This window comes from Cheilinus undulatus, linkage group 11, assembly GCF_018320785.1.
Source record: "Cheilinus undulatus linkage group 11, ASM1832078v1, whole genome shotgun sequence".
In the NCBI taxonomy this organism is placed as follows: Eukaryota; Metazoa; Chordata; class Actinopteri; order Labriformes; family Labridae; genus Cheilinus; species Cheilinus undulatus.
In genome coordinates, this window is record NC_054875.1 from 49,791,815 (window position 1) to 49,809,764 (window position 17,950).

Consider the following 17,950-nt stretch of genomic DNA (forward strand, 5'->3'; position numbering starts at 1 on the left):
TTTGGTAATGTTCACGAACCGTCCAATCAGAGGGCTTCAGGGTTCTAAGACAGACAAATTTACCCTAATGGATTTATGATGAAGAGTGACTGAGGTGTTACCATGGTGACAGAGCTGAGGTGAGGCAGAGCTTAGTGTGTTGTGGTTGTACTGGTCTAAACTGGTCTAAACTGGCCCCGCCTTCTTCATCTTTCACGTCCAATAGAATCATGTGTTCTCCCCCTCTGCTGCAGCTGTTAGCTCCTCCCCTTCCTCCTCCACACTCTCCACGATTGGCCGGTGAATCTGAGGCTCCTCCCCCCTCCCGGCCCTGGTGAGGATGTCCATCCATCGCCGCTGTAACTCCTCCCCCTCGGCGCTGAAGTACAGAGTCAGGTGACTCTGGGAGATCTTGAAGGCGTGGCGTCGCTCCAGACGGTCACATGGTTCAGGAAGAGAGACCTCGAAGCCAATCAGAGGAACGCTGCGCTGCGCCTTCACATCCTGGAGGGAAAAAATGCAATCATCGTATACAGTAATCAGAGGGCATCATGGGTAATATACAGAAGGTATAAGGCAGAAGAAACAGACATCACTACCATCTCCTGCATGCTGCCATCTGACCAATCAGATGGCAGCACGCAGGAGATGGTAGTGATGTCATCTGATTGGTCAATTTGTTTTCATTACACCCGAACATACCACCAGCTGGTACACTCGGCCCCTGAAGACCTGCACCTGCCCCTCTCTGCAGTGCTCTCTGCTGCCTGTAGGGGGCAGCTCCTCCTCTGCAGGTTTCCATAACTCACCTGTGGAGCCCCGTAGACGTAGAGCACCAGCGGCTCGTTCTCAGGGATGACGAACCACGCCTTCTGCCAGCCCCGTCCCGCACCCTTCTCCATGTGGTGAAGAAAACTACAAATCACACTGTTCTCCGCTGCCAGGGAGGCCTGTTTCTATGGCAACAAGAAACAGAGAGGGAGGGAGGGAGCATCAGCGTTCTGTGAAATCTTAACGGGGACATTTTCATCAAAAACTCTTTCATCAATAAGAAATTACAAAAAAAAAAAAAAAAAAGGTTCTGGAACAGTGATGTCCCACTTACCTCCAGGATGGAGCGCCTCCTGGTGGTGCTGCTGGTCAGCGCAGCAGGTGAGGGCGACGCCCCCACCAGCATGGCGTAGCAGTCGACACAGACGCGGTTGGTTCGGTTGTTGTCGTACGACAGGCGAGCACGGAACTCTGAACATTTCCCACAAACCACCTGGAGACGACAAACATCAGTCAGCTGAGCGTGACACTGCTGTCGCCATGGTAACACCTCAACTAATGGACAAAAGCATCATAGACATCAAATACTTGCTGGTTCAAAGCACCACGCCTCTGTTTTTACACTTTCAAAATAAAAGCGCTAGATATCCAGCCTCTACTTCCTGCACCAATCACTAAAGAGAAACATACGTGTCCGCAGGCTTTACAGTGGTGACGTCTCTTGGTGATGGAGTTAAACGGCTCCTGGCACTTCATACACAGAGTGACTTCTTTCTCCCTGATCGGAGTCGGAGCTCGTTTGCCCAACTCCACACAGCTCTGAGAGAGAGAGAGAGAGAGAGGGATGTAGAGTTATATGATTCAGACCGGCCGATGGGTTAGAGCGGACACTCAACGTTTGGCTCTTTTATGTCTTAATCTTAAATATTATACCCCCAGAAAAAACTTTTCACCCATTTCAGCTACCTTTTGTCATTAAATACCACTTTTTTCCTACTTTTTGCCCATTTTTGCCATTTCTTTTTGTCACTTTTTCACCATTCTTTGCGCTTTTTCACCATTTTGTTGCCACTTTTTGCCCATTTAAGCCATATATTGTTATTAAATACCCCTTTTTTCCTTTTTTGCCCATTTTTGAAACTTCTTTTTGCTACTTTTAGCCCAATTAAGCAACCATTTACCAATTAAATACCATGTGTTTCATTTTTTCCCCATTTTTACCTCCTCTTTTGGCCACTTTTATCCCATTTTTGCCGTTTTTTTGGGTCACTTTTTCCCCATTTTTTTTGCCCTTTTCACCATTTTGCTGCCACTTTTTTGCCCATTTAAGCAATGAATTGCTTTTAAATACCCCTTTTTTCCATTTTTTGCTCATTTTTGAAACTTCTTTTTGCTACTTGTTTCCTATTTTTTGCTACTTTTCACCCAATTAAGCTACCATTTAAACTAAATACCACATGTTTCATTTTTCCTCATTTTTGCCTCCTCTTCTGGCCACTTGTATCTCATTTTTGCAGTTTTTCAAATTAAATAACACTTGTTTCCTATTTTTTGCCCATCTTTGCCACCCTTGACTGCTTTTTGCCCATTTTAGTCACTTTTCATTCATTTTTTGCCTTGTTTTTGCCTATTTTGGACCATCTTTTGCCATCTGTAACTCACCCATTTTTGCTACTTTCTGATTCTTTTTTCACTTTTCTCCTCATTTTCACCCCTTTTCATCCATTTTTGTCATCTTTAACTTATTTTTATTGCTATTTCAAGCCTTTTTTTCCACTTTTCACCGCTTAGATTGTGGCTCTTGCAAAGGTATTTTTTAACAGTTTGGCTCTTTGGTTGAGCAGGGTTGAGTAACACTGGGTTAAAGGCTTTTAAACCTAAGAAGGATTTCAGAGCAGGAGGAGAAAAGTAATGTCAACATGGGAACAAGAGGGCAGAGCTGGTTCAAGAGTCTGTCTGCAAATCTTGATGATTAAAAGAACAGATTTTCCTGGGACATCTCGATTGACTATTTCTTGCTGCAGTTCCTCTGGTGTCCACCAGAGGCTGTCTCCTGCAGTGAGTTACTCCTCGTAGAGCTTCATGTTAAAATGTCAAACTTTACAGCAGAAATAAACCTGTTTACAGCTCGGTGCAAATCCAGTTTTGGCCTCTTTAGGGCTGATTTTTACACCGTTTGTTATTTTAAGGCTTTAAGTTGTGCAGAATTTAAGACCGTCAAAAGGGAGGAATTGCTTTGCACATGTATTTCTTGGGACAGGTGCATCGGAGGGCAAGGTATCCAGCCAACAGGTCAGAGAAAACTCCCACATCCTGTCCAACATCAGGCAAACAGCCACTGTTTACGTGATGAGGGTCTAGTACCAAAACGTAAATACCCGCATTTTTTTTGCATGTTGGAGATTGTGTGGGAGTTTTCTTGGAGAATTTAAGATTGTGAATTTACCACGTTTTAAAATGATGCAATCTTTGTCATCTTATTTGTCAACATATTTGAGAGTTCAGATGTAAGCTCAGAGAGGCTCAGCGCTAACATAACCATATCTGCACACATACAGAGCGGTTATTTGGACAAATAAACGTTTGAAATGAGACCTAAAATTGGCCATGGTTCAGCGAGTCTGACATCTTCATCAGACGCTTAAATTAACCCATGAAGCTGCTCAGATGTACTCTAGAGTTTAGGATAAAGGTCTACAATGAATAAAGTTCCAGAAACATGTTGGATCCTGATTGTCTTGCAGTGAAGGAGCTCAGAACTGGGGCCATCAGACTCTGATTTTTATTCCCCAGCTGAAGGATCATCTTAAGGAGGTCAAGAACATCAGTCTGGTCTGAGATCAGCTGTTTTACCGGGGAGTGAGGAGGCGTGGACTCGTCATCTCGCAGGGAACAGGTGAGCTGTCTGAAGCTCTCCATCGTCTGCTCGTGCCTCTGTACGGTGGCCTGGATGGCCTAAAGACACAAAGAGGACAAACATAAATAAATACATATAATAACAAATATTCTAAGATGTCAGACGGTTCCTGAAATAATTAAATAATCAACAGTCTGGGAAAACCAGGTACTGACAGCTGTGACACCTCCTGTGGAGATTTCACATTAAAAGCTTCCTTAGAACAAAGAACAAAGAAGAGGTGAGTAAAACTGAGCTAGAAAGGACCACAATCACATCCTGTCTTCAGATATTCTATTTAAAGCAGAGAAATTCCTTTTGGTGTCTCCAATTACTGAAAAGACCATCAGAGTCTTTTAACTTCAGTCCTTTTACCACCTCAGATCCTCTATAGCTCTGAAAGCCTTAATCCTTAAAAACCATCTGATCCAGACCCTTTTTTAAAACCAGATTTTATACCTGAGCCGCATCTTTAATTTTACCTTTAGCCCACCTTTGGCCCCTCACTCTCACCTGACTACATAAATAAATAATCTCTGATTTCTCACCTGTATCCAGTCCCTCTTCTCCTCCTCCGTCCTGCAGAGACACAAAGACCGTTAGAGCATGACTGAGGTGTTGTTCAATGATTCACCTGTCCAGGTGTGTCCCTGTGCTCACCTGGCCTGCAGCTCCAATGATCTCTGTTTGCCAGACACCAAGAACGTCCTGGACGCCGCCGCGCTGCTCGTCTCCTTCAGCTGGACACACAGACAGGTAGACGGGTTACAGCAGAGTCAGGTGTTTGTGTCACAGGTGATGATCAGCTGATCTCTACTCACCTCCATCCCGTCCACGTCGATGCGAGCTCGGACGCTGTACTTCTGACCAATCAGACGCAGTTTTGGGACGCAGTACAGCAGACGGTCGTTAAACTGCAGAGACAGACAGAAGCCAGTCAGTCCCATATGACACAGGTGAGTTCAGGACAGGTGGGTACAGGTGAGTATAAGACAGGTGAGTATAGGACAGATGAGTATATTGGAGGGATGAGTATAGGACAGGTTAGTGTAGGACAGGTGAGTGTAGGACAGGTAGGTATAGGACAGATTAATATATAGGAGGGATGAGTATAGGACAGGTGAGTTTAGGACGGATGAGTGTAGCACAGGTGAGTTTAGGACAGATGAGTGTAGGACAGGTTAGTGTAGGACAGGTGAGTTCAGGACAGGTGAGTTTAGGACAGATGAGTGTAGGACAGGTGAGTTTAGGACAGGTGAGTTTAGGACAGGTGAGTGTAGGACAGGTGAGTGTAGGACAGGTGAGTGTAGGACAGGTGAGTGTAGGACAGGTGAGTTTAGGACAGATGAGTGTAGGACAGGTGAGTGTAGGACAGGTGAGTTTAGGACATGTGAGTTTAGGACAGATGAGTGTAGGACAGGTGAGTGTAGGACAGATGAGTGTAGGACAGGTGAGTGTAGGACAGGTGAGTTTAGGACATGTGAGTTTAGGACAGATGAGTGTAGGACAGGTGAGTGTAGGACAGGTGAGTTTAGGACATGTGAGTTTAGGACAGATGAGTGTAGGACAGGTGAGTGTAGGACAGATGAGTGTAGGACAGGTGAGTGTAGGACAGGTGAGTTTAGGACAGATGAGTGTAGGACAGGTGAGTTTAGGACAGATGAGTGTAGGACAGGTGAGTTTAGGACAGATGAGTGTAGGACAGGTGAGTTTAGGACAGGTGAGTTTAGGACAGGTGAGTTTAGGACAGATGAGTGTAGGACAGGTGAGTGTAGGACAGGTGAGTTTAGGACAGATGAGTGTAGGACAGGTGAGTTTAGGACAGATGAGTGTAGGACAGGTGAGTTTAGGACAGATGAGTGTAGGACAGGTGAGTTTAGGACAGGTGAGTTTAGGACAGATGAGTGTAGGACAGGTGAGTTTAGGACAGGTGAGTTTAGGACAGGTGAGTTTAGGACAGATGAGTGTAGGACAGGTGAGTTTAGGACAGGTGAGTTTAGGACAGATGAGTTTAGGACAGATGAGTGTAGGACAGGTGAGTGTAGGACAGGTGAGTTTAGGACAGGTGAGTTTAGGACAGGTGAGTTTAGGACAGATGAGTGTAGGACAGGTGAGTGTAGGACAGATGAGTGTAGGACAGGTGAGTGTAGGACAGGTGAGTTTAGGACAGGTGAGTTTAGGACAGATGAGTGTAGGACAGGTGAGTTTAGGACAGGTGAGTTTAGGACAGGTGAGTATAGGACAGGTGAGTTTAGGACAGATGAGTGTAGGACAGGTGAGTTTAGGACAGATGAGTGTAGGACAGGTGAGTTTAGGACAGGTGAGTTTAGGACAGGTGAGTTTAGGACAGATGAGTGTAGGACAGATGAGTGTAGGACAGGTGAGTGTAGGACAGGTGAGTGTAGGACAGATGAGTGTAGGACAGATGAGTGTAGGACAGATGAGTGTAGGACAGGTTAGTGTAGGACAGGTGAGTTTAGGACAGGTGAGTTTAGGACAGGTGAGTTTAGGACAGATGAGTGTAGGACAGATGAGTGTAGGACAGGTGAGTGTAGGACAGGTGAGTTTAGGACAGGTGAGTGTAGGACAGGTGAGTTTAGGACAGATGAGTGTAGGACAGATGAGTGTAGGACAGGTGAGTGTAGGACAGGTGAGTTTAGGACAGATGAGTGTAGGACAGGTGAGTTTAGAGTAAAGGTTGAGTATAGGACAGGTGAGTATAGGACAGGTGAGTGTAGGACAGGTGAGTATAGGACAGGTGAGTTTAGAGTAAAGGTTGAGTATAGGACAGGTGAGTGTAGGACAGGTGAGTGTAGGACAGATGAGTTTAGGACAGGTGAGTTTAGGGCAGGTATGTACCAGGATGAGGTATCTGTCCTGTGTAGTCCCGTTCTTATTGGACAGTTTGAGGATGTGTCCCTCTTTGATGAGCTCGTTTGTCGGGTTAACAATGTCTTCTTCTCCGCCCAGCAGCTCGTACACCTTCAACAACTTCCTCATACGCTCCTGTGAGGTGTACAGGTAGACAGAGAGAGAGACACACACACACACACAAAGGTGGAGTCAGAAGAAGGTCAAGTTATAGACCCCTAGTTGGGCTGGGCCCACTCACACAAAGCAACCAGTATGTTTGACCACCAAAGCCCAGTTTGTTTGACCAGTGTGCGGGCATGAGCAGAGAACATTTCTTTGCCCCAGCATGGATAGCAGAGGTGAGCTTTAGCCCGCCACAGCTGCTAATGCTCATGCATGATGTAGATTTGGCATGTAGTTCCTACGAACATTGCTCTTAACAATCGTTTAAACAATGATGGAGATTCGAGAACATCTGAACTAATTTCCTGTCTATGAAACAAAAATATGATAAAAGACTCTGGCTGCAGCAGACTGAAGTTCTAGAAAGGCTTCACTAGAGCGATGTGAGAGCAGGCCGGCTCAGGACTAGGGAGGGGGTACAGTCATGCACCAACACAGTACAGGGCGACCGGCCCTCTGCCTGGAGATGTAGTTCAGGGTGTTAGCGTGCCAGCCTGCAGAGTTTAGTACTAACGAAGAGCTGAGGGAACTTGATGACAGAGGAGGAGAAATATGACGCATTTAAAGCCCACAGCTGTAATCAGAGCTCTTTAATTAAAGACAGAGCGAAGGTTAATGACACACTGAAACCCTCAGTGTGGATCGGCTGTGTGAAACTCTCACCATCTTCTTGATGGCGGCGTTGGAGTGTTCTGCTGCGGTGGCGATGAGCTCCAGAGACTCTGCAGAGAGAAACAGCAGGTTACAAACATACATCCTGTGGACATGCAGTAATGATCCAATGTGCGCCTGGACAGGTGGCACTCAAGCCTCAGGAGGTGAACTGGCATTACCGACCATCTTTTTTTTCCCTCCTCTGCACATCCTCACATTTCAGTGCAAAGGAGGTAGTTCACCAAATGACCAGAGGAGGGCAGTGTCTGTGTGACTACATACTCTGGGCGTCCCTGTAGTCAGGCGCATCCTCTGGCAGGCGGTGCAGGTAGTCTTTGAGCAGCAGCTCGTAGCGAGGAATCCTCTGGACCGGCTCCAGCATGTGATGCTGCAGAGTCAGATTCCCACAGCGCTCCTCCCTCTGCACACAGATGAACACAGATATAATCACACACATGAACACAGATATAATCACACACATGAACACAGATATAATCACACACAGGCAGAGTGGGCTGAGGTACTTTCAAAATAAAGCTTCTAATTACTCTAGTGAAATTAACCTTCACTGCAGCAAAGCTTCAGCCAGGAGTCCGCTCTAAGCTTTACTTATCTATTGCACTTATTTATTATATTTACTAAAACTATTATTGATGATTATGTTGTTGTCAAACTTGACCAGTTTTATCAGTGTTTGCTCATCAAATACAACCCAAGTTCCAAAAAAGATGGAACACCATTAAAAATGTGAATAAACACGGAAGTCGATGGTTGTCTAATCTCATAAACCCACATTTGATCCACAACAGAACAGAAACAACAAATCAGATGTTAAACTGAAACATTTTACCATCTCATGAGAATTATTAGCAAATTTTTAATTTGATGGCAGCAACACATCTCAAAAAAGTTGGGACGGGGAAACAAAAGGCTGGAAAAGTAAGTGGTACTAATGAAAAACAGCTGGAGGGACAAGGCCCTCAGGGGCCCTCAGGGGCCACTGCATTAAAAACAGGCATGATTCTGGTCTGAAATCACTGCATGGGTTCAGGAACATTCCAGAAGGGAATTAAAACAAGTAAAAGGTGGAAAAAATGGTCAAAAAGCGGCAAACTGTGGGGGAAAAGTGGCAAAAAATGGGTGGGAAGTGACCAAATAATGGCTTAAAAGTGGCAAAAATGTTGTAAAAAATGAGTGAAAAATGACTAAATTGGGCAAAAAGGTGGGAAAAATGGGGGAAGTGACATTTAATTGCTGAAATGCGCAAAAAGTGACGAAAAGGGGAAAAAAATTGCAAAAAGCAGGAGAAAAGTGGCAAAAGGGGAGAAAACTGGCAAAAAGGGGAGAGAAGTGGCAAAAAATGAGTCACATGTGGCAAAAATGGTCCTAAAGTGGCAAAAAAAACATGGAAAAAAATGAGTGAAAGTGATTAAAATGGGCAAAATTTGAAAAAAAAAAGTGGGAGAAATGGGCAAAAAGCATCAAAAAGTGGCAAGTTGGAAAATTAGTACCATTTATTTGCAAAAGGCAGCTTAAATTGGTGAAAAGTGGCAAAAACAAAACGTCAAAAGGGGCAACAAATTGCAAAAAGCTGGATAAAAGTGTCAAAAATTGGTGAGAATTGAGCAAATAATGAGTTAAAAGTAGCAAAAACATTGCAAAAAATGAGTGAAAACTGAATAAATTGGGCAAAAAGTGTCATTTAATCACCAAAGGCAGCTTAAATGGGGAAGAAGTGGCAAAAAGGGGTAAAGAATTGTCTCATTGTCTGTCAACACAGTTGGCCGTGCCATCCACCAATGACAGTTAAAGCTGGATGATGGAAGCCATATGTGAACAGGATCCAGAAACACCGTGGTCCGTCTTCTCTGGACCAGAGCTCATTTAACATGGACTGAGGAAACATGGAAAACTGTTCTGTGGTCAGATGAATCAAAATTTGAAATTCATTATAATGAGATCTGACATCACTGGCTTCTGTTTTTCTTTACATTTAACATAGCGTCCCAACTTTTTTGAAAACACAGAGAGATGTGTCTGTGTGGCGGCTGACCTGGATCTCCTGAATGATGCTCTTGAACGGCGCTGATCTCTGGCTCCAGGTGCTGAGCAGCTCCATGGCGTGGTCGAAGTTCTTCACGTACTCTCCGTACATCTTCAGAAAAGGAGCCAGCTTCTGCAGGATGTCCCCGATCCGAGGATTCACCTCCCTAAACAGAAGAGGACACAGATGAGAGCAGCTCTGATGAAGAGGAGGAGCAGCAGCAGGAGAACGGCGGGGCCACTCACCACTCGTCCATGCGTTTCTGCAGCGCCGGCAGCAGGAACTGTTGGTGGAAGGCATAGATGGAGCAGATGTTGGAGAAGATTCCCTGAACCACGTCACAGGGGAACGACGAGCGACACCGCGCCTCCTCCAGGAGTCGACCACAGAACACCTGAGGGAGGATAAACAGGCCATCAACACCTCCCACATTCACCTGCTGCATGGTGTGAAATACTGGCGGGATCCCATGGCAACAGAGATAGGAACATCTCACCTGGTCCAGGAGGTGGAGCTTAGAGACGTAGGCGATCTCTGTCTGCAGCAGCTCATTGGCGATGTTGAAGACCCTCTGCTGGACGGACAGCTGAGGAGACGGACAGGAAGGGTTAGAGATCTGCCAGCAATTCAACCATGACTTTAAAGAACAACCATGTTTCTTGTATGCCCATATAAGGTCATAAGACTGCTGGTCTGTGTGCAGGTGTGTTAAGGTAGAGAGAACAAAGTCAATACTGTTTCTAGGACCTGTATGAGTCCGTGCCGTCTCACCTCCACTGAGTCCTGTCTCTCTGTCTTTGGTGGTGGCAGCACCAGTGTAAGCTCCGCCTCCTCCTCCTCCAGGTCACTGTCTCCCTCCTCAGAGAACTCCCTCCTTCTCCTGGCACCCCTCCCCTCTCCCTCCTCCCCTTCCCCTCCCTCTCCCGCGTATGAGGACGAGCTGGAGAGACGGGGAAGGAGGGCGGGGCTGCAAGGGTAAACCCCGCCCCCGTCCTCCACACCGGCGAAGCAGAGTTCCTCGCTGTGTGACGGGGAACTGATGCTGTCGATGCCACTGTCCCGATTGGCCAGCTTCCCGTCCGTCTGGGAGGAAGGGAGGGAGAGACGCTCAGAGGGAAGCTCTGATTGGTCAAGCAGCTGTGGCTGCTGCTGCTGCTCCCTCATCTCCACGGCGACCACGTCGTCCTCCAGGTGTTTCTCTGAGGCGCTGTAACCTGACTCCATGGAGAGGCGTTTCTGATGAATGTCTTCACGACACGCCGCTGCCAGCTCTTCATCGTCATCGCTGTCATCATCATCATCATCATCATCATCGTCAACGACCTCATCATCAGGAGGAAGGGCCCCCTCCTCCACATCATCACTGGCTGTGATGTCATCAGGACCCACTGGCTCAGATGGCGAGTCCTCAGCTGGTGGGGGAGGGACTGCAGGCGATGACGGTCTGGATGAGGGGGGTTCAGGGAGGCGGGGACACAAAGCCCCCCCAGTGATGTCAGGAACCATGATGATCTGCTCACTGCACACATGAAGACAAATGTTAATATCTCCTTATAGGACTAACTGATGACATCACTCCTCCTCAGACCAATCAGAACTCACCGTTCAAACTTCTCAATAAGGGACAGCACACAGGTGGGGGAGGCGGTGCCATCAGCCCGGTTAGGGGGGCTCCGGCCTCCACGGGGGTCAGCAGGGAGGGGTCTACATGGCGGAGTGGGAGGGAGGGGCTTCTCAGGGGCCCGGGGACGTGGCCTGGAGACCCCCGCCTGCTGCTGGAGGTGGGGGGGCTTTGGGGGGACTGTGGAGAGAGGAGGGTTAATCAATTCAATAATTGTTACTGAGTAATGATAATGACGGGTGGGTCTGTTGGTAGGTAGGTAGGTAAGCATGAAGGTAGGTAGGTATGTAGGTAGGTAGGTCATGAGGTAGTTAGGTATGTGGGTAAGTAGGGAGGTAGGTAGGTAAGTATGTAGGTCAGTTGATGGTCAGTAGGTTGATCAGTCTGAAGGTAGGTTAGTAGGTAGGCAGGTAGGTGGATTAATAGATATATAGGTAAGTTAGTTGGTAGGAAAGTTGGCAGGTAGGTTAGTCAGCAGGTAGGTTGATCGGTAGGTTGGTAGGTAAGAAAGTAGGAAGGTAGATTGGTAGAATATTTAGGTATGTTGGGTGGTAGGTTGGTAGCTTTGTCAGTCACTAGGAGGTTAGTAGGTACATGGTAAGGAGGCTGGTTGGTGGGTTGGCAGGTGGGTCAGTAGGTAGGTAGATCAGTGGGCAGGTAAGTAGATAAGTAGACAGGCAGAATATCTAGGGATGTTGGTTGGTAGGTCAGTCAGCGTGTCTGTTGGTACATAGGTAGGTTGGTAGGTTTGTTGGTCGGTAAGTATGTAAGTAAGTAGATGGTAGATATGTATGTTGTTGGTGTATCGGAAGGTTGGTTGGCAGGTAGGTCAGTCAGCGGGTAGGTTGATGGGTAGGTTGGTAGGTAAGAAAGTAGGTGGATAGATTGGTAGAATATTTAGGTATGTTGGGCGGTAGGTCAGTAGGTTGGTTGGTAGGTCTGTTGGCCGGTAAGTATAAAGGAAGTAGGCGGTAGATATGTAGGTATGCTGTCAGTATATTGGTAGGTTAGTTGGTAGGTAGGTTGGCGGGTTGGTAGTCAGGTAGGCTGATGGTTTTTTAAGTAGGTAGGTCGATAGGTAGAGTATGATGGCAGGTAGGTAGGTCATGATTCTTCTTTGACAAGTTTCAAACAACAAAAATGCATTAAACAAGTTTAAAAACACAGTGAAGACACAAAGGAGGAGGGATTTTTGGATCAGCTGATAAAAACCAAGTACTGTGTGGTGTCTGTTTCATATTGTAGACAGTTGTTAATACAGGAGGAATGAAAAGTCGACGTTTTACCCTGAGGCTTCGGTCCGGGCAGCGGCGCTCTCTTGGTCGGTGGTGTTTTTGTGGCAGCGGCCCGCTCCGGAGGCCCCGTGTCATTGACCAAAAGCAGCCCGCTCGCAGAGCCGCGGCGCTCTGTTAGCTCAGGCACTCCTTCCAAGGAGGCGGGGCCCGAGGAAGAGGAGCTGGGCCCCGGGTCAGAGAGCGGCTGTTGAGGGGTGTCGGCATCCAGCGCCCCCGTGTGGCCACAGGGCGAACAGGACGGCTCCAGAGAGAGACTCTTTGTCAGCAAGCTGGGACTGGAGGAGGAGGGACCTGAGGAGAAACAGGATACGTCACTCAGGACAGGCCACACCCACAGACCGCCACAATAAAAGCCTTTAGGTTCATCAGTCAAAAAGCAGTACTTTTTAAACACTTGGCCATGTCTGCTCCATCAGACATGGTTAAGGTGTGAAATATTAAAAACATTTTTAAATGCTGCAGAGGAATACTAAAGGACTTTTTCTAGATCTTTGCTTTAACTCATATTTTAATCCAACTGAAACAAGAATACTGATACATCCCTGAATTAAGGATGTAAATCAACCCTTCCAGTGTGTTGATTAGTGACTTAAATGAAGTCAGAGATGCATTTGATGATGTTGACTTTTAGATTATTTAAAAGACTGCTGCACAGCTACACCAATGTGGTCTGAAAACAAGATTTAGAGCTTTGAGACAGCTTCAACAAGCTTTCCAGTCAGATACATGGTTTAACACATGAAGAGATATGGAGGAGAGCATGTACAAAATGACTCACTGATGCTCAGTGAGTCCCAGTTAATATGACAGCACTTACACGTTTTAAGAGTTCACACTTAGTCACTCTCTCTGTTCAGTTTGACCATCAAAATAAGAGATTTCATCAACAAACTGTTCTCTGTTATGCTTTTATTTTGTAATTTGTACAAGGGCTGAGTTTTTTCCATGATGATAATCACAGCACTTTTAAAAATGTAAGGATTTTGAAAATTCTTATGTCATGTTTGTTTTAAAATCACATACGTATATCCTGCAGCTCACCTGGGACAAAAACCCCTGACCGGGATTTAGGGCCACATCTGCCCCAGAATATTTATACTCAAGCAAAATAAAGTAGGTCAAAAAAGGTTGCTGTCTCATCTTCATCCTCCTCTGAGAATGAGTTTTATTAAACAGTAGCTAATGTTTAAGCCTATTAGGACGGCTTTTGGGGCGCAGATGGCCCAGCAGTTAGAGCCTGCTGCATGTGTGCATGCTTCAATCCGGCCTGTGACTCCTGCCCTGCTCTCATTCCTGTTCCCAGCTCTGTCCACTGTTGTATCTGTCATAAAGGCATAAAAAAGCCCCAAAATAAGTCTTAATAAAAAAAATAACAACAACAATGAAGAAGGCTTTTTGAATGCATTTTAAGATGAATTATTACAATAAAAACATTTTTCTTTGACTGTTGGAAGGTCAAAATCATGATCATGATTGATTTCAATTAAATTTGCAGCCCTTACGTTTGCTGCTTAAAGTTTTACTTTCTGTTAGAGAAAATAAGGAACTTCTGATTAAATAAGCTCAACCTTGGTTTTAAAATTTGCTATGGAGAGGTACGTGAAGTGAAATACAGTCCTGTGTTTTCGGCATGCAGGGCACTAAAGGCCCATTTATGCTCGACGTTTAATACGGATCCGGATCCGGGCGGAGCCTTCTGTCCGTGCTCCCCGTTCATTTCGTCCGTATTTCTGCACATTTCCATAAAGCTCAGAACCTTGCAAAGCAGATTTCCATGTTTCTCACTGGCGAATCCATCTTGTTACGCTCCCATCTGAACCGTTTGGGCCCGGTTGGAAAGTGACAGGACCAATCAGCGATAGGGAGCGGTACTTTCAGGCACGGCAGAGTCGTGACGTAAACAAGCAGCAGCAAGAGCTGGTGCAAATATGGCGGAAGAGATTAGCGTGGATGCTGCTAAAGCGCCAGTTTTATCAGAACTTGACAACAATTCTTCATTAAAAGAACAAAGAACAGCAGTGAGTTGTTTTCTTTTCAAAAACGGCAAAAGTCGAGTACTGACATGTCTAAAGTCGTATGGCAAGCAGTTTTAACATTTAAAAGCTAAGTTTGACTATCCGGAGTTAACCTTGTAGATATCAACAAAGTCTTTCTGACTAGTCGTAATTACATTTTGAATAGGAGGAATTTTAATTCAAGATATCTATAATTCAATTTTGCCTGGTCAAAAAGAACACTTCAGATATCTGCAGATACATTCTGCCTATCCACAACTGTCATCACAGATATCTACAACGTCATTACGGATATCAACAATGTGAATTATAGAAATCTGCAAATGAATTGTAGATATCTGTAACTCCAATTCAGGATAGCTACAATTCCATTTTGACTAGGCAGAATTCCATTTACAGATATCTACAATGTAATTTCAAAACTTAATTTAAGATATCTGAAAAGGGACATGCAGATATTTTGAATTGTATAGAGTTGAGGTGAATTAAAGATATCGGTAATTCTTATTCTGCCTGGTCAAAATATAATTAGAGATATCTTGAATTGGAATTACAGATATCCACAATTCATTTGCAGATATCCGTTATTCACATTGTGGATATCTGTAATGAGAAACCCCATACACAGGAATGGCAAAAGTGACGTCATTTCGCCTGGTCAAAATGAAGTCCACATTTTTAGTCATTACCAGTGAGATCTATCCCTGTCATCCATAACGCAGCAGGCCACAAGGAGACAGGCCTAACGACAGGATTGGCCGGACCCCTGAAAATCCAAGAGAATGGGCCCTCCCTAATTGTCATTGAGCACCAATATTAACCCATTTTCACACTTTTAACCCCTTTTTGATACTTTTTGCCTCTTTAACCCAATTTTTGCATGAATTTAACCCCTTTCAAACCAAGTTTCCTGCATGTTTTATCCCCTTTGTGCCACTCTTTTATCCATTTTTGCCACTTTTCTTCTATTTTTCCTACTTTTTAACCCCTTTTATTACATTTTTTCAACAATTTTTGCAACTTTAAAACCATTTTCCCACTTTTAACCCATTGTTGATACTTTTTGCCCCTTTTTGCCTGATTAACCCAAATTTTTAAAATTTTAACCCCCTTTAAACCACTTTTTCTGCATGTTTTATCCTCTTTATGCCACTTTTCTTCAATTTTTGCCACTTTTCTTCAATTTTTGCTACTTTTTAACCCATTTTCTTTACTTTCTTGCACTATTTTTAGTAATTTGTAACCAATTTTTGATACCTTTTGCCACTTTTTCCTCCTTTACCATTTTTTTTCACACATTTCAACCTTTTCTCACAACTTTTCTCTGCCAATTTTTGCAGCACTTCTGCCAACCTTACCCATTTTTTAAATGTCGACTCATTTTGACAGTAAATTTCTGTAAAAACAGATCAAATGGTTAGTCATTCTAAAACTATTTCAATATTAATTGGGATGGATTTAACAGCTCCAGACATTTAAAGCAAAAGGATCTCTCTTAAAATATTCTTTTCTGAATTTAATGATCTTTCAGGGGCCGGACAGGAAGCTTTGGGGGGCCTGATGTGGCCCCCAGGCCACCAGTTGATGATCAGTGCCCTAGGTCGTGCTTACTCACCAAATCCACCCCTGGCCCCGCCCAAAAGGTGTGGACTTTATTATCAACAGATTATTTTCCCATGACTCTGATGATATGCAGGGATGTCCAGAGCACGTCTGGGGTTGTGTCTCCCCACATCTACGCCTCACTGCTGCCTAAACGTTTGGCCCAAACATGCCTCAAAGTTCTGCACTGTACTTTAAATAAAGAGTAAAATAAGGCTGCCTCCTCCAGCTGCCTCTCCTCTATGGTAGCGCCGCCACAGGATTAATGCAGTTTTTAATATGTAATGCATTATTTCAGACCATAATTTCCATCCCATTGAATCCATCAGTGCTGACAGCTCTGATAAACAGTTTAAAAATGTAGTTTTTCTTATTCTGTTTATTTTGCCTCATCATTTCACTAATAAAACAAGGATAGCAGATTGAAGTGTTATATTATGATTTTAGTCATCTTTTCCCCTCTGCTCTTGTTATCTGTCAGCGTTTTAAATAAAGTTTCAGTGACCCAGCAGACCTGAGGCAGACGGCCTGTCTGTGTGAAGCTCAGAGAAATCAGTTAATTGTAATAACAGCCTCCACACTCTAATAGCTTCCACATGAGGACAGAAATAACCTCCACATGGAGCACGGAGCAGATACTTGTGGTCTGTCACGGCTGCAGCTCATTGGTCGAGTCTCCGTCATTCCTGACAGCTGATTGGCTGAAAGACTCTTTTAAAATAACATCAGATTTAAAACGAACCCGAGCCGTCCAGACTGTAGTAACACGGTTATTTTTCCTCAGGGCTTTGATTTGTGATCGTATTACAGCTACTACAACTCCCAGGAGGCTTTGCAACACATCTGCGTCCGACACATGAGAATAAATTTAACTGGAGACGGCATGAAGAGGCACAGCGAGGTTTAATAACAGAGAGATCTGCTCATTCACAGAGGCTGGAGTTTTAGACTGTGTTTAAATAAAACAGAAACTCTAAAACTAACACAGATATCAGGTCATTAATCCTTAACTAACCAGGGGAACATGGGTAATGGAGGCTTCTTATTCAAACAAACATCCAGCATGGGGGTCAGGGAATAAAACTGGCTACAGATATTCAACCAGGACTGATCTGGACTCCTCACAGACCTCCAGCACTCAGGCTGAAGGAGGAATTAATCCCCATCTCTGAACTAGTGGTTGATATTAGTAACTTACTCATTTATTCAGTAGAGAACGAGCAGCTAGCTACTCAGCTAGAGCTAGCTACGTATCCTTCCCTAGTTAGCTAGGTGTTAGTTACTCCTTATTTACCCAGTTAACACGTATCTAGTTACCCATTCATTGGCTAGAAGTTAGACCAACTCTGGCATAGGTTAATTACTGCAAGGTTAGTTAACATGGTAGGTTAACTAGCTAGGTTAACTGTTTCCTGGTTAACCCTTTACCTACTGAGTCCAAAAATGTCGATTTGGGAATATTTAGTTATTCTGGCTGTAAAATAGTCAGGAAATGCCCTAAGGCTGAGAGCTTTGGTCCCTTTTCCCAGGAGTACTTGAACTTGACTTTTCAACATCTGGTTAATGATTATTGCACATTATATGGAATTGTCAGCAGTTTAAAAGAAGAAAAACACAAAAACAGATTTGTTTTTCATGGCTTTCATGAGAAGAAATGTTGTTATTGCTCATGAAGTTTTGATTTGACATTTGAAATGTGAACCTATACATGTTTAGAACAATCAGCAGTCATTTTATGAGTCTAGGACTCTGAGTGTGCAAAAGATAACTGTATACATAGGCAACAGTGCAAATAAAGGTGGAAAAATGCATTCTCAGCATTCTCAGTAACATATTGTTATTGCACATGACAGACACGCACAAATGCCACTATCTAACGCTATTTTTGAAAACTAAACACCACTCTGGCTCGCTCTCCTTTACTCTCTTCCTTCACTCTCCTTTCTCACTCGTCTTCTGTCAAAGCCGCCGTTTTCACGGTGCTGTTGGACATCACTGTAATATACAGAGCTTAACAAATGTATGAGACCACCCTAA

At 44.6% G+C, this 17,950-nt stretch overlaps 1 protein-coding gene across 1 annotated transcript in view; it reads right to left on the reverse strand.

Moving 5' to 3' along the window:
* Positions 1–207: 207 nt before the first annotated feature.
* Positions 208–17,950, reverse strand: part of fgd1 (FYVE, RhoGEF and PH domain containing 1) — a 38,989-nt gene continuing 21,246 nt past the window's right edge. The window contains exons 2-18 of the mRNA XM_041799894.1: positions 12,288–12,587; positions 10,983–11,181; positions 10,152–10,899; positions 9,877–9,966; positions 9,626–9,774; positions 9,390–9,546; positions 7,619–7,757; positions 7,346–7,404; positions 6,506–6,652; positions 4,468–4,560; positions 4,307–4,386; positions 4,195–4,225; positions 3,604–3,705; positions 1,441–1,569; positions 1,085–1,243; positions 789–935; positions 208–483 (exon numbers count right to left, since the gene is read on the reverse strand). Of these exons, the coding sequence (XP_041655828.1) occupies positions 208–483; positions 789–935; positions 1,085–1,243; positions 1,441–1,569; positions 3,604–3,705; positions 4,195–4,225; positions 4,307–4,386; positions 4,468–4,560; positions 6,506–6,652; positions 7,346–7,404; positions 7,619–7,757; positions 9,390–9,546; positions 9,626–9,774; positions 9,877–9,966; positions 10,152–10,899; positions 10,983–11,181; positions 12,288–12,587 (3,005 nt within the window). The remainder of the gene's footprint in view (positions 484–788; positions 936–1,084; positions 1,244–1,440; positions 1,570–3,603; positions 3,706–4,194; positions 4,226–4,306; positions 4,387–4,467; positions 4,561–6,505; positions 6,653–7,345; positions 7,405–7,618; positions 7,758–9,389; positions 9,547–9,625; positions 9,775–9,876; positions 9,967–10,151; positions 10,900–10,982; positions 11,182–12,287; positions 12,588–17,950) is intronic.